A 24,007-nucleotide genomic window follows, 5' to 3' on the forward strand; every position below is an offset into this window, starting at 1 on the left:
TGGATTATGAAAGGCAGTCCGCTGTCAAGGGAACATGTTCCCCATATCCAGAGTAGTCAAGCCACGTGGGGTAGAATGAATGACTAGCAGCAGAGCCAGTACCGAGTCTATTTAAATCAATACCCTAGTAGTAGTCAAATCGCATGGTAAGTTTACTCGTACGGCTTCATTAACGTGTTCCCCAGAATCTTCTTATCAAACTGCGGGATGTGGGTGGTGTGGCTCCACGGTTTGAGGCCAACTTCCTTCTGCACCGTCTTCGCAAAGCAGCCAAGCCATCCCTTTCTCGGAAATGCATCAATGACATCCTCCCTGGTTACAACATGCACAAGGTCCTTGATGTCGGGCAAGTGAGGGTGGTCGCTGACATTGTCATAGATGGTGGCCAATTGCATCACCTGTCCCAAAAAGGTAATGTTGCCGTCGGTACCAAGGTCTTGGTGGCGGATGATGGCTTCGCAGACCGCATCGGCTTGGTCCTGCGTAGATGCAAAGTCTTGCAAGACCCTGAGGGCTTGGAAGCCGCCATAGAACTCAAACGACATACGGGTTGCGGACATGTTGTCTTCGGCGGTGCCAATGTCGTGAAGAAGGGCCGTCAGGGCGAGAGTCGATGGGGAGAAGGTGTCGACATGCTCGGGAAACTGTTGACGGATAATAGCAGTTGCTAATGATTGTTCATGTTAGTAACTATATGGTATTGCGTTGTAAGGGTTGTGAAGCAAGGTCAAGCATGTTGATGATGTATGCTTGGTTACTTACCGTAATAGTACACCCTCATGGAGTGGTTAAATGTTTCGGGAGCCAGCTTGTTCTTTGCATACTCTTGGGCCTTGACCACAATAGGGTCATCAGAAGGAAACGTGATGCAATCCACCTTGAGCGGAGTTGGTGTATTCTTGTAAACGTTGCCGTCGAAGAGCTGGCCAGCGTCCACGGGGACAGCGGTCCAACCATGGAGCAAGACTTCATCGGGTACCATGTTTGTAGCGGCAATAAGAATTGGAAACAATAGGAAAAGGGCAAAAGAGTGATTCATTTGGGACAAATGATAGTTCGAAATATTTATAAGAAAACTTGTGGACATGGACTTCCCCCGCCGTTGAGTCGTTTATATACAACAACGCCTGCCTGAAACGACGGCCTGGCGTGCAATTCTGGTGGGCATCATGATGCAACAGCCACGCGGGAATTCCGAGTAGATTAATAATTTCGTATTATGACAAGCTTCAGTAATATTCTTTTGCCAATTTCGTACACTTTGCTTTGTTGTTGTCGAAAAGTTGGGACCGAGACGTGCTGCCGGCCCCCGGGTTCAACTGTAGGCGTGATACATCTCCATGTCAGTTCCACAGTAAACTCCAGCATTGCCTGGTGTAGCCAAAAGGGGAGGGAAGTAGTTACTCGTAGCCACCCGCAACTGTTCCAGCTCTCATGTGACAAGAATAATCTATTCATTGATTGATTAATTTCTTCACCGTCTTCAGAGTCCCCGGCGCGGTAATCTACCCCGTGCAGGGTAGGTGTATCGTAGGGCGCCGCGCACGAGCCATGAGCTACTGACCAGACCCTGATCAAGCTTGCAGATGTCGCGTCTTTGCTTGACCATAGAGCTGATTGATTCAACTATAACTTAGGTAGAATGCACTCCCATATTTCCCAGAAACCAAAGGGCATCTTGGCTCGCAGTGGTTCCCTCTGATAATAGAACTAATTTATTTAACTATGACCAGACTAGATTGCACCAGACTTCATTCTACTCTAGTCTCTAGTATCTAGAATGAACTACTCCGTACTTGGCTCACTAAAAAGGTGGGTGGTGAGAGCTTCGATTGATGAACAACCAAATTGTGGGGCGGGCACGATCAGACTCGTTCACCTTACTGTGTGGCCTTAGTAATCTTTAAAGTGGTCCCTGAACACTTTGGGTCTAGCGTCATTGCCTCCTGCGCAGGCGCGTGAAGAAGGCAAAAGAGCACTTCTGTTGGTGGCGGCTAAACTTTTGGATGCTTTATTCACATCATCAACAACACGTCAACCACGCCTCCAGCATTGCGATCATCAGCTGCTCCTCCCTAGCCTGTACGCAATAACAATACTGCGCGCCGCTAATCTGCTGGATTGCGCTCCAAGCTGCACGCGCGGTGCCAGAGGCGCCAGGTCTAGCACTGACCCCGACTCCGATCTGGTTTGCAACTTCAGCTCAAAGTCCTTTGACCTGATTCGACCTCAAGAGTTAGGTAGAACCGACCACCGCGCCTCGAACACCAAGCTCGGACATTGTGATAGCCGGCCAAACCAGCTTCGAGCCTCAAGAGATTAGACGTAGGTCCTCTGCCAGCAATATGGCGGACTACGACGAAGATTACGACTATACGCCTTATGATGGCGACGACGACGATGAGGGCATCACCCCCGAGGACTGCTGGACCGTCATCTCGTCCTTTTTTGATACCAAAGGCCTTGTCTCGCAGCAGACTGATTCCTTCGACGAGTTTACACAGACGACGATACAGGACCTTGTCAACGAATATTCCACCATCACACTCGACCAACCGAACCCTCCATCAGCCGCAGGAGAAAAGGTTGCCCTTCGTCGATATGAGATCAAATTCGGAACCGTCATGGTGTCACGTCCGACCATCAGCGAAACCGACGGAACTGTAACGTCGCTGCTGCCGTACGAATGTCGTGACCGAAACTTGACTTATGCAAGTCCGCTCTACATCAATATTACGAAGAAGGTATCTAGGGCTGTTGAGCAAGATATACCCCTCAAAGAATTGGATGACGCTCAACGTGAGGAGCTCAAGAGGACTGGTGAAATGCCTACAAAACTTGTCTGGGAAGTGGAGGAATCCGCCGAGGACGATGACACTGGCAAGTCTGAGGACTGGAAGAACATGGTGTTTGTTGGAAAACTTCCCATCATGGTCAAATCCAAGATTTGCCACTTGAGTCGCGAGCAGGAGGACAGCCTGTTCATGGTCAATGAATGCCCCTACGACCAGGGTGGTTACTTTGTCATCAATGGCAGCGAAAAGGTCCTTATTGCTCAGGAACGCTCCGCCGCCAACATCGTCCAGGTTTTCAAGAAGGCTCAGCCTAGCCCGTACACGTACACTGCTGAAATCAGAAGTGCGTTGGAGAAGGGCTCACGTCTTATTTCGAGCTTGACACTTAAGCTATACGGCAAGGGCGACTCTGCTCGTGGTGGCTTTGGCCAGACCATTCACACAACTCTTCCCTTTGTCAAATCCGATCTGCCAATTGCCATCGTGTTCCGTGCCTTAGGTGTTGTATCCGATGAGGACATTCTCAACCACATCTGTTACGACAGAAAGGACAGCCAGATGCTCGAGATGCTTCGACCATGCATCGAAGAGGCCTTCTGTGTCCAGGACAGAGAAGTCGCTCTCGACTTCATCGGCAAGCGAGGTAACCGAGATCAGGCCGGCTTAGGCAGAGACAAACGTGTTCGCGTTGCCAAGGACATTTTGCAGAAGGAGACGCTTCCTCACATCTCCCAAACTGAAGGTAGCGAGACGAGAAAAGCCTTCTTCCTGGGCTACATGGTTCATAAGCTCCTCCAATGCGCTCTTGGACGACGTGAGCCCGATGACCGTGATCACTTTGGCAAGAAGCGTTTGGACCTGGCTGGTCCCCTTTTGGCTAAGCTCTTCCGTGGCATCATTCGCAGGATGAATACGGAATTGTCAAATTATCTGCGAAGATGCGTTGAGGGTAACCGGCATTTCAACTTGGCAGTTGGTATCAAGCCTGGAACACTTTCCAACGGGTTGAAATATTCCCTTGCCACTGGCAACTGGGGAGATCAGAAGAAGGCCATGAGTTCCACTGCCGGCGTGTCCCAAGTGTTGAATAGGTATACTTTTGCTTCGACACTCTCTCACTTGCGACGAACCAACACACCTATTGGTAGAGATGGTAAGCTCGCTAAACCTCGTCAGCTGCACAACACGCACTGGGGCTTGGTCTGTCCCGCCGAGACGCCAGAAGGTCAGGCTTGCGGTCTGGTCAAGAACCTGTCATTGATGTGTTATGTCAGTGTGGGTTCACCGGCCGAGCCATTGATTGAATTCATGATCAACCGTGGCATGGAAGTGGTAGAAGAGTACGAGCCGCTGAGATATCCTCATGCCACCAAGATCTTTGTCAATGGTGTTTGGGTTGGTGTACACCAAGATCCTAAGCACCTGGTCAGTCAAGTCTTGGATACTAGACGAAAGTCGTATTTGCAGTACGAGGTGTCTCTCGTCCGAGAAATCAGGGATCAAGAGTTCAAGATTTTCTCCGATGCTGGCCGAGTTATGAGACCAGTGTTCACTGTGCAGCAAGAAGACGATCCCGAGACTGGCATTCGAAAAAGGCCATCTGGTTTTGACCAAAGACTTGGTTAACAAGCTTGCGAAAGAACAAGCTGAACCGCCTGAAGACCCAAGCGAGAAAATTGGCTGGGAAGGACTGATTCGCGCCGGCGCCGTCGAGTATCTTGATGCTGAAGAAGAAGAGACAGCAATGATCTGCATGACGCCAGAAGATCTCGAGCTATACCGTCTGCAGAAAGCCGGTGTTGCTCTTGATGATGACATTGGAGATGACCTGAATAAGCGTCTCAAGACCAAGACCAACCCCACAACTCACATGTATACGCATTGTGAAATTCACCCCAGTATGATTCTTGGTATTTGCGCTAGTATTATTCCATTCCCCGATCACAATCAGGTAAGCCGTCTTTGTCAAGAAGAATTGTCTTATGCTCTACTAACATGCTTGTTTAGTCACCTCGTAACACCTATCAATCCGCCATGGGTAAACAAGCCATGGGTTTCTTCCTCACCAATTACTCTCGCCGTATGGACACCATGGCAAACATTCTCTACTATCCCCAGAAACCACTGGCCACCACTCGATCCATGGAATTTCTCAAGTTCCGTGAGTTGCCTGCTGGCCAAAATGCCATCGTCGCTATTGCCTGTTACTCGGGTTACAACCAGGAGGATTCTGTTATTATGAATCAGAGCAGTATCGACAGAGGCCTGTTCCGAAGTCTGTTTTTCCGTTCGTACTCTGATCAAGAAAAGAAAGTTGGCTTGAACTACACTGAAGTATTCGAAAAACCATTCCATCAGAGCACTCTCCGTATGAAGCACGGAACATATGACAAACTAGACGACGATGGTATTGTTGCACCCGGCGTGAGGGTATCCGGAGAGGACATCATTATTGGCAAGACGGCGCCCATTGACCAAGAGAGCCAAGATCTGGGAACCAGAACCAGCGTCCATCAAAGACGTGATATCTCCACACCGCTGAGAAGCACGGAGAACGGCATTGTGGACTCGGTCATCCTCACAGTTAATGCCGACAATGTCAAGTACGTCAAGGTTCGTGTCCGAACAACAAAGATCCCACAAATTGGCGACAAGTTTGCCTCTCGTCACGGTCAAAAGGGAACTATTGGTGTCACCTACCGACAGGAGGACATGCCATTCACACGGGAGGGTGTGACGCCAGACATCATTATCAACCCGCACGCCATTCCATCTCGAATGACAATTGCTCACTTGATCGAGTGTCTGTTGAGTAAGGTGTCGACATTGGAAGGTATGGAGGGTGATGCCACACCATTCACTGATGTGACAGTGGACTCTGTGTCTGAGCTGCTACGCAAACACGGTTACCAGTCCAGAGGATTTGAAATCATGTACAACGGCCATACCGGCAAGAAGCTGAGAGCACAGGTGTTCTTTGGGCCTACGTATTACCAGCGACTCCGTCACATGGTGGATGACAAGATCCACGCGCGTGCTCGTGGGCCTGTGCAAATCATGACACGGCAGCCCGTGGAGGGTCGTGCCAGAGATGGCGGCCTCCGATTCGGAGAAATGGAACGCGATTGCATGATTGCTCATGGTGCAGCTGCCTTCCTGAAGGAGCGACTGTTCGAAGTGTCAGATGCCTTCCGAGTCCACATTTGTGAGATTTGCGGGCTGATGACACCCATTGCGTGAGTATCCCGCTTAACGTGCCAGAGTGAGGATGAATTTTGCTAACATGTACGTAGAAACCTTTCAAAGCAATCGTTCGAATGCCGACCTTGCAAGAACAAGACCAAGATTGCCCAGATCCACATTCCCTATGCTGCCAAGCTGTTGTTCCAAGAACTTCAATCCATGAACATTGCAGCAAGAATGTTCACCAATAGGTCCGGCGCATCTATCCGATAAGCGGAATAAAGATTGACATACTAGATGTTTATGTAAGATTGGTGAAACGGAGAAGAGGAAAGAAGAAAAGGAAAAAGAGAACTAGAGGAAACTGGTGTGTGGTCAACCGGCCTACGCAGCTTGAGCGCCTGGTGTTGAATGGTTTCTGTTCGGGGAGTTGATTGAATTGGGGGAAAAAGGGATCAATGTATTATGATGACATAGCTGCACACCCCTTTTGCCAACGCATTGAAGTTGAGTTAGATTTTTTATCAGATGCATTTGTACTGCTCCCGCAGCAGAGGCTGTACCAACATAGGATAATATGAATATGCAAAATTTACAAAAAATGACGCAAGTTATAGTACATGTCATACAGAGTAGTGGTTCTATCTCCCCTCGGCTCGCCCGAATCTATCCGTCCGCATCTCGATTTCTGATTTTAATTTTCCAGGCATACGCATCCATGTGGTATCATCTCGGCGGCGCGTCCTTGGCATCCATTTCAGCCGTCGAGTCACGCACCGTCTGGTGCTGCTTGTACTCTGCCTCGAGGGCCCTTTGCATGTCGAAGTCGAGCTGTCGCTCACGCTTGATGCGCTGCTGTTCCATGTCGCGGACGACCCCTTCGTGCATTGCCTATACGAAGTCAGCCTTAGTTTTCAGCGCACGACATGAGCCAGCGGACCGAACCTCCTTCTCCCACTTTTGCTGGAAGTGCACGAAGACGATGGTGCAGGCGGCGAACAGCGATGTCCCCGCCAAGGTGAGCTTGGATGCGCGCGACATGGCGGCCTGTGTGTTTTTTTTTTTTTTTCCCGGTCTGGGGGAGCAAATGCACTTTGCCGTCGAGTAAAGTGAAGGCTAGACAAAGCTCCAGATGTCGGCCAGCTTGAGTCCTGCAGCCATGGTGGGGCACGGGGGCCGGGGTGAGCTGCGGGCAAGACGTCTGGTGTAGCACGCCGATTACCTCACCTGCTTCCAGCACCTCACCTCCATCTTCGCTGTCCAATTCCCCAACCCATCGCAACTCTCTGCAATCCCGCCGTTGCTGCTCAGAAAAAAAATCGCCCACCATGGTCCGTAGCTTGATGGCTCTGAATTCCCCGACGACGCTAACCTGTGGTCCAGTCTGCCCAGAACTCTGCAGGCATCCAGACGCTCCTCGATGTACGGCCTGCCCTCCTGCTCATCCAAGATGCAGTGCTAATCTATGTAGGCTGAGCGGGAAGCATCCAAGATTGTGCAAAAAGGCAAGTCGGCCCATATACCGGGGAGATACTGAAGCGCTTTGCTGACCGTCGCAGCACGAGAATGTGAGTAGCAGCCGTGGGCACGACCGGACGGGGTATTAAACGATGGGTTAGTCCGCACCAAGCGCATCCGCGAGGCTCGTGACGAAGCGAAGAAGGAGATTGCAGATTACAAAGCTTCCAAAGAGGAGGAGTTTAAGAAATTCGAGGCCGAAGTACGTTTTTTTCTTAATCCTGGCTGGGAGGAGCGCGAGAAAGCTGACAGACCGGGGGGTGCGCAGCACAGCAGGGGAAACCAGCAGGCTGAGGAGGAGGCGTCCAAGGTGGCCGACAAGGAGATCCAGATTATCAGGGAGGCCGGGTCGAAGGGACAGGCGGGCGTGGTGAAGAACCTCCTTAGCGCGGTGTTTGACGTGAAGCCCGTGGCGCCAGAGAAGGAGTAGTGCGTTTGTGTATTTGTTACGTCATGTTGGCTTGTATGGATTCAATGGCAGTGAGACGGTGTACATGGTAAACGAGATGGCCTGGACGGGCTCGCGTGCACAGCATAGATACGTGCGTGGAAATACATTTATTTATTTTTTTTTACATTACTGGTTGGTGCCGTTGGTTCTACTGCAGGAATTGTATGAGCGTGCCCAGCATCTCGCTGAGATCCTTGCTATCATCTTCCGAGGTGTCGAGCCCGCGCTGCTGTTCGGATAGGACGCTCGCGAGGGCGGAGAGGTCTTCGTCTCGCTCGGCTAGGAGCTGCTTGATTTTTTTGGATGCGCCCGTGTCTTCTGCCACTAGCCATGCGAGCGCGACGTCAATCTGCTGCAGGGTGTGCAGGCCGGCGTCTAGTCTCTGCGAGAGCAGCCCAATCTCGGCCTCTTCCTCACTTGGTGCGTCTTGCCGCGCGAACTCTTCCTCTGCCCTCTTCACTCGTGAGAAATACTCTCTGTGTAATCTGACCATTTTGCTCGTCTTTTCATAGTCCTTCTCCACAAACTTGGCCAATGTGCGTATCCTCTCGGCCGAGGAAGCGGGTAATAAGCGCAACATGGATGCAAATAGACTTATCAGATGACCCAACAGCCGATGATCCTGAGTTTTGTTGAATAATGTGAATATGCCCTTGAGACCACCCGCTTCTACAATCTTCAGACACACTTCGGCACCGGTTGCACCCCCCGCCGCGTGGTCCAGTAGCCGTAGTGCCGGTGCCTTGCTCATTTTCCCATCTTTCAGCATGATTAAACATAGTTCTACGCCTTCTGCATCCAGGAATTTGGTTTTGCCGGAGGGCTGGTCGACGAGACACGTTAATGCTTCAAAGAGGTTCTCCATGAATTCCTCCTCCTCGCCACCCTTGTCCGGGTCTCGCCTTCGGTAAGTAGCGACTAGCTGCAGGAGCTTGTCGATTGTGTCAAGGTTAGAGAGTTGTAGGCAGTTTTCCGGGGATGCTTGAGCTAGAATGGCGAGGATTTCAGCTGCATATTGCTTGTTTTGGGTCACGAGAGATTCTTTGCGCTGGACTCGTTGCAGTAGCCACTTTAGTAGACTGTCGTCTTGACATACTCGAGTGGCTGTAGCGGCTCGGGAGCAGAGGTTTTCGATTATTCCGAGAGCGTAGTAAACGCCGTTGCGGTCCGCTTCATCGTCTTCGTTGAGTCGTGAAAAGTTGGAGACGAGGAGTCCCACGAGGTCTGCCTCGATTAATGCGTCCACTAGGGCATTCCATTGCTCATCTTCGGCTGACACATCCTCGTCGGTTAATTCGCCGATAATTTCTATGGAATCAATGGCAATGTCTGTGTTTTCATGGGCTAGCAGGCCTACTAAACTGTTGACGGAGCCCAACTTTACAAAGTCTGGGTACAGCTCTGGATGCTCCGATAGGATGGAAAGACCCTTGATAGCGGCGTCTAGATCGGCTTCGCTGCTTATGAACTTTTGGGGATCGCTCTCGTATTTCGCTCGCAGCTCGGCGTTCTTGGTAATGTGCTTTTCAAAGTTTAGGACCGTCTTGCGCAACCATGTCGCGTCAATCTTGTCTGGGGCCTGGTCCGCCTCGCCTGCCTCGTCGACAAAATCGAGAATTTGTGATTCTTGTTTGCTTATACCACCGCCGAAGAAGCGACCTTCCTCATCATCTCCATCTTCGTCTTCATCGTCTGGCGGCATGGAGGGCCCGAAGTCATGGTCGTCGCCAGGCTGTGGGCCGGCTTCGTCATCGTCGTTGGGTTGGTCTTGGACATGGGCGCGGCGGTTTGAACTATTGGCGCTGAGTTTGCTGGATTTGTAGATTTCATCTGTGCGGGCGCCACTGGTTAGCTAGAGGAGACTGAAGCCAGATAGTGGTGATGTTGCGGGACTGACTTGGATCTTTGATGGCTTCGAGTTTCCTTTTGCTGGGTACTCCAGACTTCTGCAGCGTTTTAGTATTGATATAAAAGAGACGAGGACAGAGAGGATAGGGTCAAGTCGATATACCTTGAAAATATCATCAATGCTGGCCATGACGTCTGTTTGGCGTCAAGCAACGCGTATCAGAAGCTTTGCGACAAACTTCGAGTTGCGAGGTCAATGGTCCTCGGTATGGAGTAGTGTGTGAATTGAAGGAAATTATGGGGCTCGAGCCCGAATTGCACGGTGGTTGGTCAGTGCCATCATGGGCTGGTCCATGCACACCTCGATCATGGCAGCATCGGAAGGCTTCTAATTAGCACTGAAGCCGAACGGGGCCCGTCCAGATGCAAAGTTACTCAAGCATCTACCTAACTATCTCCTACCTAGATACCTAAGTAGGTAGGTAAGTGCCTACTAGGCTAGTAGTAGGCCGTCGAGACTCACCAGGCTGGCCGACATGAGGCGTAGGATGGCAAACTGAAAATGGTGAACGACCTGAGCATTGGCCTAAGCCAACGTCCGAGTACTCCGTACGTACCGTCTGTATCCGGACTCCACATTTCCTGGTCCGCCATCAAATCAAGACATCGAACCCCTGGAACTGGGACCACGAGCGGCCGAAAACCAAAACCGGAACCTGCCTGGATCTGACTGGCCCTGACTAGAGATGAATGGAGCGCCATCTGCACATCTCGCGGCGTCAGTGGCCGAGCTCTGGACATTGTACGATGAACTGAAGGACGGAGACAGGGGCGGCCGCTTGGCGCCAACCTGTCCCTGGCGTCAAGGTTAAGCATTGGAACCAACTAATTGGGTCAACTGGTCCCTTGCGTAGCCAAGCAGAATAAGGTCGCCCTTCCAGCCCGCCCCTTTCACTTTGGATGTCTGCCTCTCCAACGTAACACTTGAACGTCTAAAGTCCGAAGTCTGAGTGTAAAGTGTCAAGTCAAGTTCCCCCCTGAACCCCGGCTAGCCGGGTTCTTTGCTGCCCGAGTCCCTATCCCTGGGTCGAGTCACGTTGTCACGTTGTCACGTTGTCACGTTGTCACGTTGTGGCTTCGCCATTTTGTCACTCCTCGCCTCCACTTTGTCTTGATCTGGCTGGTCTCCGCTCCCGCCAAGTTACTCGACTCCTTTTGACCTCGTCCCCCGTTTCCCAAGATTCATGCATTGGCACGAAACATCCATTGATCCCGGATCCTGTTGCCCAGCCGGCCCAGAGAATCAGCGCGACGCCGTTATGACCTAGGGACGAGTTATGCTTGCTTGAAGCCTTGACTCTCCAAGTCCTTGGTCCCCTGCCGTCAAACATTCAGGTACCGCTCCTCAATTGCACTCGCTCCCCACGCTTCATCACCCGCGAGTCGTCGAGTCGGTTGCATGAACTGCGTCACAGCCTTTCGAACCACCGCCTGTCTCAGCCTGTACCTTATCTGTCCGAACAATGAGTGATATGGAATAGTTCCGTCGGCGGCACCGATTCGCCTCATATCTAATCGACAACAATTTCGGCTTCTCGCTGAATATTGCCGTATACCTACCTAGGTACGGAGGACTTGGTAGACAACTCGAGACTGCCTCTCGCCAGCCACAGAAGAACCGCCGAGTTTCAAACTACCACTGTCGTGTGGTTGATGCCTCCTCACCCTCAGCATTGCGTATGTTAAAGGAGCATGCACAAAGAGCACATCTTTACCGAGACTGCCGAGCTAGAATCTCACCGCGCCTTATCTGCTGCTGCCCTTGCAGTCGCTGCATCTCTTCAACAACCCACCCTCACCACGCTGGATCCGTCCGTGCATCGACCACTTCCCGGCGCCAGCCCTCCACGATATCGAAAGTTGTCGCAGCCAGCCGCCTCTCCGGCGCGACTGCCACGAGTATCGTCGTTGCTGCCGCCGCGGCCTTCTGTAGCGGCTGCAGCAACGACAACATCGACTTTGACCCCAGTGTATTCCCCCGGTGAAGACTCCCCTCTGGACCACGATTATTCCTCCCGCCTGAATACCCTCCCGGTAACACCACCCAACGAGCCCGACTACGACACCAAGACGGAGCTAGGGGCTTTCAGCTCCAAAATCGAGCTGCCCGTGCTAACTCTACCGCCTATCCTACCTCTGGGCCCGCTCGACGAGACACTTCAAGCCCGATCATCAAGTTTGGAAGTTTCACCCGGCGGTGAGGCGAGCGACATTGATATCATTGGAAACTCACCAGCGAAACCCGAATCCGCTGCTTCCTCTGATTCCTTGCCCAAGATGCCATACGAAACCATCAGGGAGCCGTATCCCCCCTCTACGCGCGGTCACTCGCGGAGTCGAAATGGAAAACGTAGCGTAGATCTAGCCAAGCCTCGCACAGCAAAACCGCCGTCTCAAAAGGCAATGTTGTCACGGGCATTGCAAAAGGCAAACACGGCTGTCCAGCTGGACAATGCGCAGAATTTCGAAGGAGCCAGAGAATCCTATGCTGAAGCATGCGAGCTTCTACAACATGTGCTACTCAAGACAACTGCGGATGAAGACAAGAATAAGTTAGAGGCGATTGTGAGTGCAGGAATTGTGACCATCTTTTATAAATAGGCGAGCTGACCTGACATCTGTAGCGACGAACATATGCTGGACGTATTGATGAGTTAGATCAAATGGCCCCATGGCAGGCCGCAAAAAACAAGGAATTGCCAGCTCGACCAGGCAGTGCAGACGACCCCGATGTTACGTCGGAAATAGCAACTACAAATGGGTCGACACATGCCAATGTAGAAGATGACAATCAGCAGGTGCAGCAACGTCAACAAGACGCAAGATACCCTAGTGACAGCTCTCAAGAAACGTCACGACTAGCGAGGCTGACAGCAGAGCAACCTTCACTACACTCGGCTTTCTCACGCTCCCCACGTTCTCCGGCGAGACTTCGAGCCGCGGATGAATATACCACGGAGCCGAATCGCACGCTACAGCCGTTGGCAGCACGTCAACCTGTATCACCAGCGAGGCCTCAACATGATCGCTATGACCCAAACGATCGAGGCACTGAGTCTTACCACTCCGGATCATGGAGGGGCTCGAGGGACGGTGGTGCTGGGCATCATAGAAATGCAAGTCAAAATTCTTGGTTAGATCCTATTGACGAGTCAGGTGGATCGACCGGAAGAACTTCATCTCTACACTCGAGAGGCTCGTCCGTGTTTCGTCCAGGTCATATTCGCAGCATCAGCGGCAACACAGAGGCGGAGTTCGACACTGCCTTGGATGCAGCCATTGAAGCTGCATACGATGATGGATACGAACCTATGGAATCGCCCAAGTACGATAGCATTGACCGCACCGAAGAGATTGTGACAAAGGCGCTCCGGAAGGTTGAGGCTGCTCGAGAGCGTGTCAGACAAACGGAGCGAGAAGCGTACCCAGAGGAGTACCAAGGCCAACCAGCTGGAAAGCCGAGTAAGGGGATGTCCGGAGGGTTTTATGAAGATTTGTCTTCAGACGAGGAAGAACGACTTTTGGAAGAAATGACCCGCGACTATAACATTGAAGATTTTATGATGAACGAAGAACAGAATCTGAGCACCACCCAACATCCAGGAAAATCTCGCGGTCAAGACCCACGAGGCTGGGTGAAGGAAAAGGAGAAGACTAAAGTACCAAACACACGATCGTTGGCTGCCACTGTCGACAGATCGACCGTACTGCCATCGCATCCGGTCCCCAAGAGTCTGCAACCTTCCGCGCCACCGCCGAAGCAATCATTGCCTGAGCTGCCTTTGACTCGAGCACAATCTCCCGGGCAGACAGTTCGTAATCGTAGGTTGTCCGGTCAAAACCCGAAGCAGCTAAAGATCCAGACGACGCAGCTCCGACCGCCAACTGCTACCAGCTTTGAAGACTTGTCACAAGTGAAGCCTATCTCGGCGCCCGACATCCGCCCTGAAGTAACTGTCGCGGACAGACCTCAGACCAGTCGATCGGCCAGAAAGCTCACACCGCCTAGTCCAGAAGTACCGGCGATTGAGCCCAAGATGCTTGGGTCGCCACCGCACCAACGCGGCCAGGTAGATGTTGATGAAAACATTGCAGCTCGGTCTGGCTCACCGACTGTAAGCAGGCTTCGGAAGAATTTTTCCTCTTCGAGCTTGCGCAGTTTGAAGAGTCGCAACATGTCGTTTTCTAATCTTGATGACGCATCCGACATGTCCCCCGGGACCCCTTCAAGCAATCACTTTGGGAGTGCTAGGACCCCTGCCATGCCGGCGATTCCCGGCCCACTTGCAGTGTCTCTACGCGAGCAAATGGACTTGGTTTCGCCGGGGAGCTTGTATCTCTTTGAGGACAACATTCACTTGCCAGCTACCCCTGGTTCGCCCAACCCGATGGTCCTGGATCCTCCCGTGGCCCTTGAACCCTGTCCAAATGATGTAATGCTGCGGCCGTTTTGGCTAATGCGCTGTCTGTATCAGACATTGGCGCACCCACGAGGAGGCTACCTGAGCACGAAGCTGTTTGTTCCTCGCGACGTTTGGAAAGTGAAGGGCGCTAAGCTCAAGAATGTGGAGGACAAGATTTCAAATTGTGACTACCTCACAGCGGCCCTCCTAAAACTTGCCAAGGTAGACACATGCGATGCGGATGCCGTATTAGACGAAATGCAGTCATTGGAAGGTGTCTTGGAACAGGTGCAAACAGCGCTTAGCCGCAAACTCGGAAACGAGGTAGGCGTGCAGGGCTCAGGGGTGTTGTTCAAAGAGGCCTCGAATGTTGTCGAAGGGGATGGAGCACCGCCTGTGCCGCGGACTGCAAGCGTGTCCGGCAAGTCATCGTCCTTCTCCTGGAGACGACTTCGATCCAAGAACTCCAACATGGGTCTGAGTGGAGCTTACAACAGCCGGATGAGCGGAGGAGAAGGGAATAAGGAATCCGCAACGATGCCAACACTGCCCATGACACCGCAGCCTACAAGCCGGCCTCCGAAGCGTGACCTCAGTCAGGTCCAATTCGTCGGCCCTAACGCGCATTACATGAGCTCGCTCGCTCGTCTGTTTGATGCAGCGCAAGCTATTGGTAAGGACGTTTTGCCATGGACCTCTTGATGACGACCTGAACTAGTTGAAGACTGACACCTTTCGGCAGATCAAATTGCGCGGCAGGTTGATGATCCAGGACTGCGGCATGCGGACAAGACGCAGGTGGGGCTTGAACTTTGCACTCGACATTCTGCTGAGTTTTTTGGCTTTTTCATTTGCAGGTTTGTCTTGACAGACCTCGGTATGTTGCTGGACAAGTTTATTAAGAGAGGGAGCGAATGGGTACTAGCATGAGATGCATGTTTTGTTCCCGTAGCGGCTGGTGTTTGGGTTTTGAGATGTGGTGCACATTTTGCAAGCAATCAAACAACTACAGGCGACTCATCGGGCATGACGACTAGAGCATTATCGTTATTATTATTCCCATCATTATCACCAAATACCAATTACGGCATACACGGGTGGCGACTTGACTTCTTTTGATTTAATTACACTAATGCACTGGCATTGAGAGCGTTGGCGAGGAAGCCTCGCTTAGGCTTTGTATCATGATAGATGTATTCTTGGGGAAATATAAGAGGTTCTGGCGGATTCAATTGAATGCTATACCTAGTCGTGCGGATGTGTCAGGTTCGTGAGAGCGCAACTAAGTTTATAGTATGCGGCTTAACTAGGTCCCATTTAGGCCCTGAACGAAGACTTGGTTCTAATTCCGGCAATTTCTCCCGTGACGTGGGAACGGTGACGGAGTGAAGACACAGCACATTAACAAAGGGTATATTGGGGTGGATGCCGATGCGTGGGCGCTGCCCCGTCCGCCCGTGCCGCCTTAACCACCTCGGCCTCCTTCGCCGCCTCGGCCGCCCTGCCCACCGAGTCCTCCGTGTGCAATGCCGCCGCCGCCAAACCCACCTTCGGCATGGAACGTTGGTGGTGGTGCTGCGACGGCGGCGGCGGCGTTTCCGTACGACACGCGCGATGCATCGGCAGGACCTGGCGACGAATCAGCCGGAGACTCGACGGCGCTCATGTCTCCTCCCTGTCTCGACGGTGCCCTGACACAGCACACTAACAAAGCATACACCGACACGGAGGCATTGGCTTCGGCATCAGCCATTCCATCGCCGCCATGTCCCCCGCAACCTCCTGTGCCGCCGTCGCCGCCATGGCCTCCCGGACCGCCGGGCCCGCCTGCCGCAGACCCGCCGATGCCCTTGCCTCCTTGTACTGAGCCTCGATCATTTGCGCAATGAGCACTACTAGTACAGATGGGATCATCTCTTCTAATTGCAGGGCTGCCCATGCCGCCCGCGTGCTTTTCGCTGCTTGGCGGGGACGCGTCCGCGATCCCTGTTGAAGCGGCCGGTCCTTCTGTGAGGCCCGGTTGCCCCGTACCGCCCGGCTCTCCGGAATCTCCATCCCGCTTCGAGACAGCCGTGACGTTGGACAAGAGCACTTTCAGTCTTTGGTGACGTCGCCCGGTGCGGGTGCGAGGCCAAGTATTGCTGCACTGGCAGATACATAGGACCGCAATAGTACCCAAGAAGACACCCAGCACCACGCCGAGGACAATTCCAACGGTGCGATTCGGGGCTTCTCCATCGTAGCTCTTGCTAAGCAGCTTGTGTTCCGTGAGAGGAGCAGGTGTGTACCGGGTTTTCTCGAGGCCACCGGGGTATTGAAACGCCTTTTCCCTGTGCGCTCGGAGGGTGGCCATGCCTTCCACCGTGACGCTGCCGTCTCCTGGTTTTCGTGGCCGTCGAGCTTGGTGGCGGCGGGAGGAACATCCGGTGGTTGTGAGGCGCTGGTGAGAGAAGTTACTAGGATAGCATTTGCTTCCTTGAGGCGTAAGGGGTTTGTATCAACGAGGAGTAGTTTGGGGAAGAGTCCATGGTCCTATTAACATCACGGGTCGCCCGGTGCCTCTATGCCTCCTCTAGTGAATGCAATCACCGGCCTTGTTGTGATTATCCATGGCAGCACTGCGCGGAGCCGGTATTACTCACAGCGGCGCCTTACAACGTTGTTCGCCCGCTTTGTGTGCATTGGCTGACCTGCATCACTTCTGTACGCGCTGCAGCCGCGAGTGGGAACGCAAGAAATTCTTTGTCGTGCAGTAAGGCTGGTCTGCGGGTGGTACAACATGTTACCGGTGAGTAATTATGGATGCAGGCTGTGGTGGCAGCTGTCTCCTGACCACATGGTGCATGGGTCTCGTCGCCTTTTTTGCGAGTAACCAGTAGCATGAGGTACGTGTATTGTGACGGATATGCTGGTTCCATTTCTGCACATGGATTGGCAGACGCGCCCAAGAAATCTCCTTGTTTGCAAATCATGTCTTGTAGCTCACTTCTTGACAACGATACGGGAGGAGCGAGGCGCAGTGGCGGGATCCCTAAACACCAAGTCACCACCTACACCGACCCCAGACGTCATATTTACGTCGGGAATGGAAAGGCTTACAGGGCCACCGTAACCCTTTCCGGCTTCCCCTTCAACGTCTTGCCCGTAGGCGTCTCCCCCGAAGCCGTTCCCTCCCATCGCGTTGCCATGAGCATCCATTCTTCCGCCCTCGCCGACACCGCCTTCAGCCAGAGCCAGTGTGCTGTTTCTCGAGACCACCTCCGACCCGGTGCCCGCGCCCCCCGCTATAACAACGACTTCCTTATTGTACAGAACGAATATAGTCTCGTTGCTCTCCAGGGTTAAGTTGTCATCTCTTATCTCTTGGCCGGGGACCAACCCGGATTTGCCTCTTACGGAGCGGTGAAGGGTTATTTCACCCGGAACTCCATACTTGCTTCGAATCTTGGCAGCAAATACCCTGCGAGGCACGGATTTCTTCTCGGTGAGATCCAAGTCTTGCCTGAGCGGGTCTAATCATTGTTATAATTGAGAAGCAACGAGAGCTTGTCTTGAGTGAGTTGGGACGCTGTACGTACCCTCCCCGTGGAGGCCTTGAATAGTGCACTTGAAGTGAATCTCGTCTTTTCCAGACATTGCGACAAGAGATATGTGTTAGAGTAAGCAAGTTTATCTCGTGTGAGCTTCAGATAGGTTTACTGTGAGGACGCGAGCGTGGTTTTATATTACTAGGCGTTGAGATTTGAAGTAGATGTATTGGACTGGCGTATTGCGCGCAGACTCTACGAGCTGCCCGGGGGTGTGTTGCGTAATACATGTTGCAAAAAGTGTAAAAAGGGAAGCCTTGTTTCCAAAAGTGTCATGTCCGTAACGACATACACCGAAGCTGACCTGAAAAGAAGAAAAAAAAAAAAAAAAAAAACTTACTAGCAGGAACAAGTTGCCTCTAGCACCCTTGAAGTAGCAACCACACATGCATCTCTGCAAGCCATGGGAAAGTAGAAACTCTCGACATAACGGCATCTGCTTCTCGGGCACCCATTTTCCATACGGCCAGCTCAAACTTCCGCGCTCGTCTTGGTGTTTTTTTGAGCTGGAATGGCTAGCTGTGGGTGCTCACGTATTAACATAGTTGTTCCTAAGGTCACACGACCAGCTGCCTCCATCAGAACCTGATCTCAAGAGCTGCCTCCGTACATGTCGGTAGAGTCGCCTCACTCTTGGTTGTCGCTTCACCGCTGGTTATCACCTAGAGCTTTTTACACGCACCCCCTCATGACTGCAGGGACCGCCATTACCAACAACTCTGTGAAGTTGAGCTCATCGCCCTGGATAACGCTGCTGTTTTTTGATCTTTACGGGAGACAATCGACCCAGCCTTGTTGTAACCCCCTGAAGAGAGGGGCCTACGTGCGTAGCCAAAGGTATTGAAAGGACGACGTCGTTGGGGAAACACTGGTGTTGGAATGTCAGCTTACAAAACATGGAGGAGAATGCCAATAGTATCTTTACCATATCCAGAATAATAATAGCTCATCGTCAAACGTAGGCCAAGAGGCCCGATGGCAAGGTTCAGATCAAGGTAGGTCCTTGGATGATGCTCCTCTCTTTCGGGGCCGTGATCCAAGCTTGGTTGGTGGTGGTAAAGTCGCTGGCAACGTCGTCTTGGCAGGTACGGCGGGAACGGCGGCTGCGGCTAGATTTCGCAATGTGATTGGCCCAGAATTCATGTCTAAAGTCGGTATAGCCTGGAGCGCGTTTACTACGTAAATTATACCATGGCCTCGGAGCACATCCATCGCACGTTTCCACCAACGGCGCTGCCCCCAACTGACCTGCTACCAACCGCATTCCCTCCTGTACCATCTCCTCCCACCAGCGACGCCGCGCCCCAGTAAGAGGGCGACGAGATTTCAACGTCGCCTCCAGCAGCGCAGCCGCCCTCGGCTGTGCCTCCCAGATCATCATTAACTGCGTCTCCTCCAATGGCGGAACCGCCTCGAAGAACGACCGGCTTAGCGCCATTACGGGACGTCGGGGGCTTCTTGAGGGCTGTGCTGCGGCCAAGTGAAGTCTCATCGTCTTCTGACTGCGGCATGGGAACTATATCGGTTACTATACAACGAAGCAGGAGTGTCATATCACCGAGATACATACAATAACAGTCAGCTGCCCACCTTGGGGTTGGTTCTGTCTCTCCTCGGGTTAGCTTCAACCACCTCGGCTAGGAACATGACACGCACCATCGGGTGTTGAAGACACCCAGTAGCTCAAGAGTGCCTTTATACAAGCCGCCGCCGTCGCCGCGGCGTAGTGTTGCCACAGCTTATTTTTATGGCTGTCTGCATAGTCGCACGCGCCTTTGATCACGACACAAGGAGAGCTATCCCAGACGCCAGCACCCTCCATCTCAAACGCAATGACACCTTCCTTGGCCGCGATAGCATCTCGCTCTTGGCCAGATTTTATAACCGAGTCACCAGAGGCAATCAGACCAAAATGCACAGCGGGCTGAAGGTCCCCTCGACTGGCATGGAGGCGTTGACGGGGTGTCAGATTCCCATCACATCCAAGTTGCTCACACGTCGCCTGGCCTCCGACATGGCGATATGCAGCCTCAAACAACCTGTCGTGTATTATACCCGGGTACTGAGCAGCTAGGAGCGGCTCCCTTTGCAGTTCGCCGAGGTACTTGGCCATGGCAGTGCCGAGTTTCTTGCGGCCCCTCAGCCCCTTGAGTTTCGCCAGCAAACCCCTTATTTCAAGGCTTGGTCGTCCTAGAGAATCTAACAGCGTGTCTTTTCGCTTGAATTGGTCTGGAAGCCGCCGCCCAAAGTCATACTGGATGATACCATCACTAACAACAACATCCCCAAGCACAATCTCATCATTGTTGGGTCCAAAGGGAACAACACCACAGACACCAACCAGCAGAATGAGCTTGACACTTGGAAAACTCATCCGGCAGTAACTCGCCACCATGGCAGCATTGGCCTTTTCCATGCTGGGCATATGTGCGAGAACAACGTTGTGGCGGCCGATGGCGCCCATGGAGTAGGCGTTGGGATCGCCCGGCGCCTTATCAAAGGGCGGGCCATCGTCATCCCAATACATGTCGAAGAGCGCATCAACGGCATCGGCCTCCAGGGTGAGGGCGCAGATGATGGCAATCTCGAAGCCGCGGCGCGAAGTAGGGCGTGATGCTTGACACAAGTCCATGCCGGATTGCCGATTGATGTGCTGCCGTAGATTTTATGACGATGAAAAAGACACCCGAGATTGTGGGCTTTATGCAAGTCTCGAGAAAATGTCGGAACGGCCCGCGAGTAATATGACAGATGCTGCAGACAGCCATTGGTACCCAACCAATTCAACCCTGTGCCACCAGTTTTTTTTTTAGTTTTTAGTTTTTAGTTTTTTTTTTTTTTTTTTTTTTTTTTTTTGGCGCACCCACACTTGTAGTTGCCCTTTATCTTTGAGTATTTCTACCATATTATCCCTGAGAATGCGGTATTCATTGCTAAAATCTAGAATATTGGCACTACTCCCCATGTTTGATGGTTGCTGAGGCAGAAGTGGAGGTCCCCCCATCAGCTGTAAGATCTACTATGCTTGATATCCTAATAACAATGGCAGACCGGTTGGGCCACGGTTGAGCCATAATATCATGGTCTTCATTTGAGAAAAAAAAAGCAGGCTATTGGTATTTGAAAAGGTTGTTGTGGCATGAACAGCTCCTTTACACATGAACTATTATCAAAAGCGAATTCCGCAATTCCTGATTTAGTGTGCTCGAAACCCGCCACAAACTTCGTCTGCTAGGCTTACGACCTGTTAGAAACGCCTCCTGAAAGGCAGAAAGCTTGCATCTTTTCTCCTCCAGAGCGACTGCTCACCAAGTTTGTCTAATAGTTAACCTGGAACAGTTGCTATGTAGACGGATAACACTCTCGCAAAAAAATTTCACGCCGTGCCAATATCATAGGATACGTTTAAATGTTACAGAATAAGCCAATATGTTGTACCTCTAGTCCTACAGGCGGGTAGAGCTGGTCCCCTTAGTAGTTATTAGCTTAATATAGTAGATACATTCGTAAACAAGTAAATACATTCTAATCGTCTTAAGCCCCTCCTATGTCACCGTATAGCCTCTGCACTTGCATTGTGGTCTAGGAGAAACCCCTCTTATAATAGGGTAAAGACCTATGCCAAGGCTGTGTTACATTGTCCACAAACTACATACAATATAATTAGCAGCACACTAGGTGCTCCTGACCGCGCCTAAATCTGGGAAATAATGGAATCTCTCAGCGCCGTGTAACCATCTACGACCTCACTCAAGGTAGTGTTAGCCTGGTCGAATGCAGCATTATGTGTCTGGGCAATCGCCTGGGCCTCTGCCGCCTCAGCTTCCGGAACGTTGGCAAGTTGGGCCGCCATGCCATCTACACGTTCGCTCGCCGACAGCAGCTTGTTTGTAGCTGTCGTGACGGCGGTTCGTAGCTGCGTCAGCTGGCTAACAGCCACCTGCTGCAATGGCGTATTCGAAACTTGCTGCAGGGTGCTGGACGCCGTGGTCACGGCCTCGTCTAGAGCCTCCGTGGCACCGGCGACTTCTGTTGCCGCCGTCACAAAAGGTCCAAGGTCACAACTTCCCCTACAATAGGCACTCCGGCAATCACCACACCCGTCACTACGAGCCCGGTGACGGCCCCGTTAGAGCCCCTCTGTGACTCTACTTTACCATTTGAAACATCGATCTGTCGGTCCTTGGCCTGCTTCTTGAGTTCCTCGGCGACTTTAGTTGCTGCAGCTATCCCAGCCTGATACGCCTTGGAGGCGGCGGCGGTTTCACTGAGCTGCTTAAGCTGCGTATGCAAGTTCTCCGTGTATTCTCCCTGTTGGGTCTCCCGTGTGTCCAACACGTCAGGTAGCTTTTGATCGTGGAGCTTGTCTACGGGGAAGTTGGGCTGCTGAGCCGTGTTGCGGGCATCTCGGAGATGGAGGGAGACAGCGTCGTGAGATGCGTCACACTCGTCTAGGCTAGATAGCACCGCTGCCTTTGGGGGGCTGGTGGCATCGATTTGTGGTACGTAGTCTTTTGTGGCACTGGATGCCACGCGAGACTTTCTCGAGCAGCTGTGTCGCCTGGGTCTCGTATTGTTGGAGAAAGGCGTCTTGACGTCTCACGGCGGATGCGTGGAAAACTCGATTAAAGATCCCGCTGAGGAGAATTACAACGGCTGGTAGAGTGAACATGATTCAAAAGGAAGTAGTTGGAATTAACTTATGTGTTGATATTGGCAGTTGTAGAAACCGAGTCTGTAACAGAGCCGGAGGGTCAGTCTTATATACTCTTCCGATATGTAAAACGTCGAGGCACGACTTTTGAATGGTCTATTCACGCTCGGAAGCCAAATTATTCATAGTTCGTGAATGTCGACAAGGTAGACTGGAGAACTTGGAGGGTAGTCTCATACACACATCACACGGTTACACGAGGGCTACGATCACGGGACCTAGGGCAAAGGCCCTCACCGACTCCTTATATTTAGAGAGATCTTTAGTCTCTTGAGGACTTGAGAAACATTAAGGACCTTTAACATGAAAGACTGTTATTAAATGAATAGACATATTGCTCCAAGCCCCCATAGAGCTCTTGTGACACACAGGCGGCCATACCTGCTATAATGCCAGGAGACAATCTCGAATTCATGCCAGGTGGTAGTGAAATCACGAGAATCAGTTCAGCACGCATATATGGGCGTCCTGTATCATAATACTAGTCTGGTTCTTGGCTATACATACGGTAACATTGAAGCAAAATGCGAAGGAAGAAAAAGATAAGCATACCATGATTCCAAACTATCACCTCTAATAAAGGATTCCACCTAATCCACAGTAATATTAGTAGCTCATTATAACAAGGTGCAGCATGAAAGCAAATCAAATAGTATTACTCCGTACGAGGGATATGATTTAGAACGTTTATGCATGTTTTGCGATGATGTAATATTAAAGACGCAGTGCTACTTGTAAAAAGTGCTTACTAGAGCTACTAGCACGCTATTTGCACATAGCCAAGCGCACTATTACCTCGTGATAAACACAAGAAATCCGAATGCCGACCCCCTGTAGCGTATCAAATTGTGTTCTCGAACAGTAATTTTCCTGAGAACTGATGTCGTAAGGGATGGGGTGAGACTAGTTGCTATTACCTACCTGGTAAGGGCAGACTACTTCCGCGAATCAAAGAATATAGTCACTTTTGCTACACTGAGCTGTTGGACTACATTTAGCCCAATACAGCCCTTTTTATACAGCCACAACTCTATAACTTAACTATTCGTTTAACTGAATACTTGAGCCTATTTTCTTCTCCACTTGGCTCAAAACGCTCTCTGCGCTGGACAAGTTTGCTCTTCCAATAACCTTTTTGATACTTAACGTATGGCTAGTTATGATGCCAAGGTCAAACTTGTATGACTCGAGCCGCTTGTCCATTATACCTGCAGTTAGTTGAGCGGCGTGTAGGTGCGGGTCGCCAAGAATTCTATGGAGAATGTTTAATAACTATTAACGATGCCCCGGAATTTTGTCCTTGAAGAGCTATTCCCCAGATTAGCTTCATCATCCCTATACAAACAGTCAACCCTAATATAGGTGCCGGTAGCCAGTCAACTAGCAGATATCAGACCGCCTAGCACGTCAGCTAACACGCCGATAGAAATATGAAATCAATGCGCTAG

At 51.6% G+C, this 24,007-nt stretch overlaps 10 protein-coding genes across 12 annotated transcripts; 3 read left to right on the plus strand and 7 right to left on the minus strand.

Moving 5' to 3' along the window:
• Positions 1–152: 152 nt before the first annotated feature.
• On the minus strand, positions 153–1,044 carry J3458_014474 (uncharacterized protein; the record flags this gene model as incomplete). The annotated part of the gene is made up of 2 exons (XM_066120575.1): positions 763–1,044; positions 153–667 (listed from the first exon to the last, which is right to left on the minus strand). The coding sequence occupies exons 1-2, from the start codon at positions 1,037–1,039 to the stop codon at positions 153–155; spliced, it is 792 nt and encodes a 263-aa protein (XP_065974410.1). The 5' UTR covers positions 1,040–1,044.
• A 1,301-nt stretch (positions 1,045–2,345) lies between these two features.
• On the plus strand, positions 2,346–6,251 carry RPB2 (DNA-dependent RNA polymerase II; the record flags this gene model as incomplete). The annotated part of the gene is made up of 4 exons (XM_066120576.1): positions 2,346–4,398; positions 4,457–4,746; positions 4,803–6,031; positions 6,089–6,251. The coding sequence occupies 4 exons, from the start codon at positions 2,346–2,348 to the stop codon at positions 6,249–6,251; spliced, it is 3,735 nt and encodes a 1,244-aa protein (XP_065974411.1).
• Positions 6,252–6,704: 453 nt separating this feature from the next.
• On the minus strand, positions 6,705–7,019 carry J3458_014476 (uncharacterized protein; the record flags this gene model as incomplete). Its single annotated transcript, XM_007810611.1, has 2 exons — positions 6,705–6,869; positions 6,924–7,019. 2 exons carry the CDS (start codon positions 7,017–7,019, stop codon positions 6,705–6,707), a joined length of 261 nt encoding a protein of 86 aa, XP_007808802.1.
• Positions 7,020–7,306: 287 nt separating this feature from the next.
• Positions 7,307–7,926, plus strand: VMA10 (H(+)-transporting V1 sector ATPase subunit G; the record flags this gene model as incomplete). The annotated part of the gene is made up of 6 exons (XM_066120577.1): positions 7,307–7,309; positions 7,362–7,400; positions 7,450–7,483; positions 7,538–7,546; positions 7,598–7,698; positions 7,765–7,926. The coding sequence occupies 6 exons, from the start codon at positions 7,307–7,309 to the stop codon at positions 7,924–7,926; spliced, it is 348 nt and encodes a 115-aa protein (XP_065974412.1).
• Positions 7,927–8,041: 115 nt separating this feature from the next.
• Positions 8,042–10,799, minus strand: J3458_014478 (uncharacterized protein). The gene is made up of 3 exons (XM_066120578.1): positions 9,959–10,799; positions 9,845–9,893; positions 8,042–9,777 (listed from the first exon to the last, which is right to left on the minus strand). The coding sequence occupies exons 1-3, from the start codon at positions 9,983–9,985 to the stop codon at positions 8,096–8,098; spliced, it is 1,758 nt and encodes a 585-aa protein (XP_065974413.1). The 5' UTR covers positions 9,986–10,799; the 3' UTR covers positions 8,042–8,095.
• A 222-nt stretch (positions 10,800–11,021) lies between these two features.
• Positions 11,022–18,873, plus strand: J3458_014479 (uncharacterized protein). 2 transcript variants are annotated; one of them, XM_066120579.1, is made up of 3 exons: positions 11,022–12,420; positions 12,480–14,931; positions 15,001–18,873. In XM_066120579.1, the coding sequence occupies exons 1-3, from the start codon at positions 11,548–11,550 to the stop codon at positions 15,186–15,188; spliced, it is 3,513 nt and encodes a 1,170-aa protein (XP_065974414.1). In that variant the 5' UTR covers positions 11,022–11,547; the 3' UTR covers positions 15,189–18,873. The 2 variants fall into 2 exon arrangements, with proteins under 2 accessions (XP_065974414.1, XP_007808799.1); XM_007810608.2 differs by having other exon boundaries at positions 12,480–18,873.
• Positions 15,724–16,611, minus strand: J3458_014480 (uncharacterized protein; the record flags this gene model as incomplete). Its single annotated transcript, XM_066120580.1, has 1 exon — positions 15,724–16,611. The coding sequence occupies one exon, from the start codon at positions 16,609–16,611 to the stop codon at positions 15,724–15,726; it is 888 nt and encodes a 295-aa protein (XP_065974415.1).
• On the minus strand, positions 17,241–17,894 carry J3458_014481 (uncharacterized protein; the record flags this gene model as incomplete). The annotated part of the gene is made up of 2 exons (XM_066120581.1): positions 17,241–17,770; positions 17,837–17,894. The coding sequence occupies 2 exons, from the start codon at positions 17,892–17,894 to the stop codon at positions 17,241–17,243; spliced, it is 588 nt and encodes a 195-aa protein (XP_065974416.1).
• A 17-nt stretch (positions 18,874–18,890) lies between the features above and the next one.
• On the minus strand, positions 18,891–21,310 carry J3458_014482 (uncharacterized protein). Of its 2 annotated transcripts, XM_066120582.1 has the most exons (3): positions 19,502–21,310; positions 19,416–19,448; positions 18,891–19,361 (listed from the first exon to the last, which is right to left on the minus strand). In XM_066120582.1, exons 1-3 carry the CDS (start codon positions 20,475–20,477, stop codon positions 19,030–19,032), a joined length of 1,341 nt encoding a protein of 446 aa, XP_065974417.1. In that variant the 5' UTR covers positions 20,478–21,310; the 3' UTR covers positions 18,891–19,029. The 2 variants fall into 2 exon arrangements, with proteins under 2 accessions (XP_065974417.1, XP_065974418.1); XM_066120583.1 differs by having other exon boundaries at positions 18,901–21,310.
• Positions 21,311–21,539: 229 nt separating this feature from the next.
• On the minus strand, positions 21,540–22,517 carry J3458_014483 (uncharacterized protein; the record flags this gene model as incomplete). The annotated part of the gene is made up of 3 exons (XM_066120584.1): positions 21,540–21,874; positions 21,946–22,384; positions 22,449–22,517. The coding sequence occupies 3 exons, from the start codon at positions 22,515–22,517 to the stop codon at positions 21,540–21,542; spliced, it is 843 nt and encodes a 280-aa protein (XP_065974419.1).
• Positions 22,518–24,007: the final 1,490 nt, after the last annotated feature.

Source organism: Metarhizium acridum (assembly GCF_019434415.1).
Source record: "Metarhizium acridum strain ARSEF 324 chromosome Unknown scaffold_320, whole genome shotgun sequence".
Taxonomy (NCBI): Eukaryota; Fungi; Ascomycota; class Sordariomycetes; order Hypocreales; family Clavicipitaceae; genus Metarhizium; species Metarhizium acridum.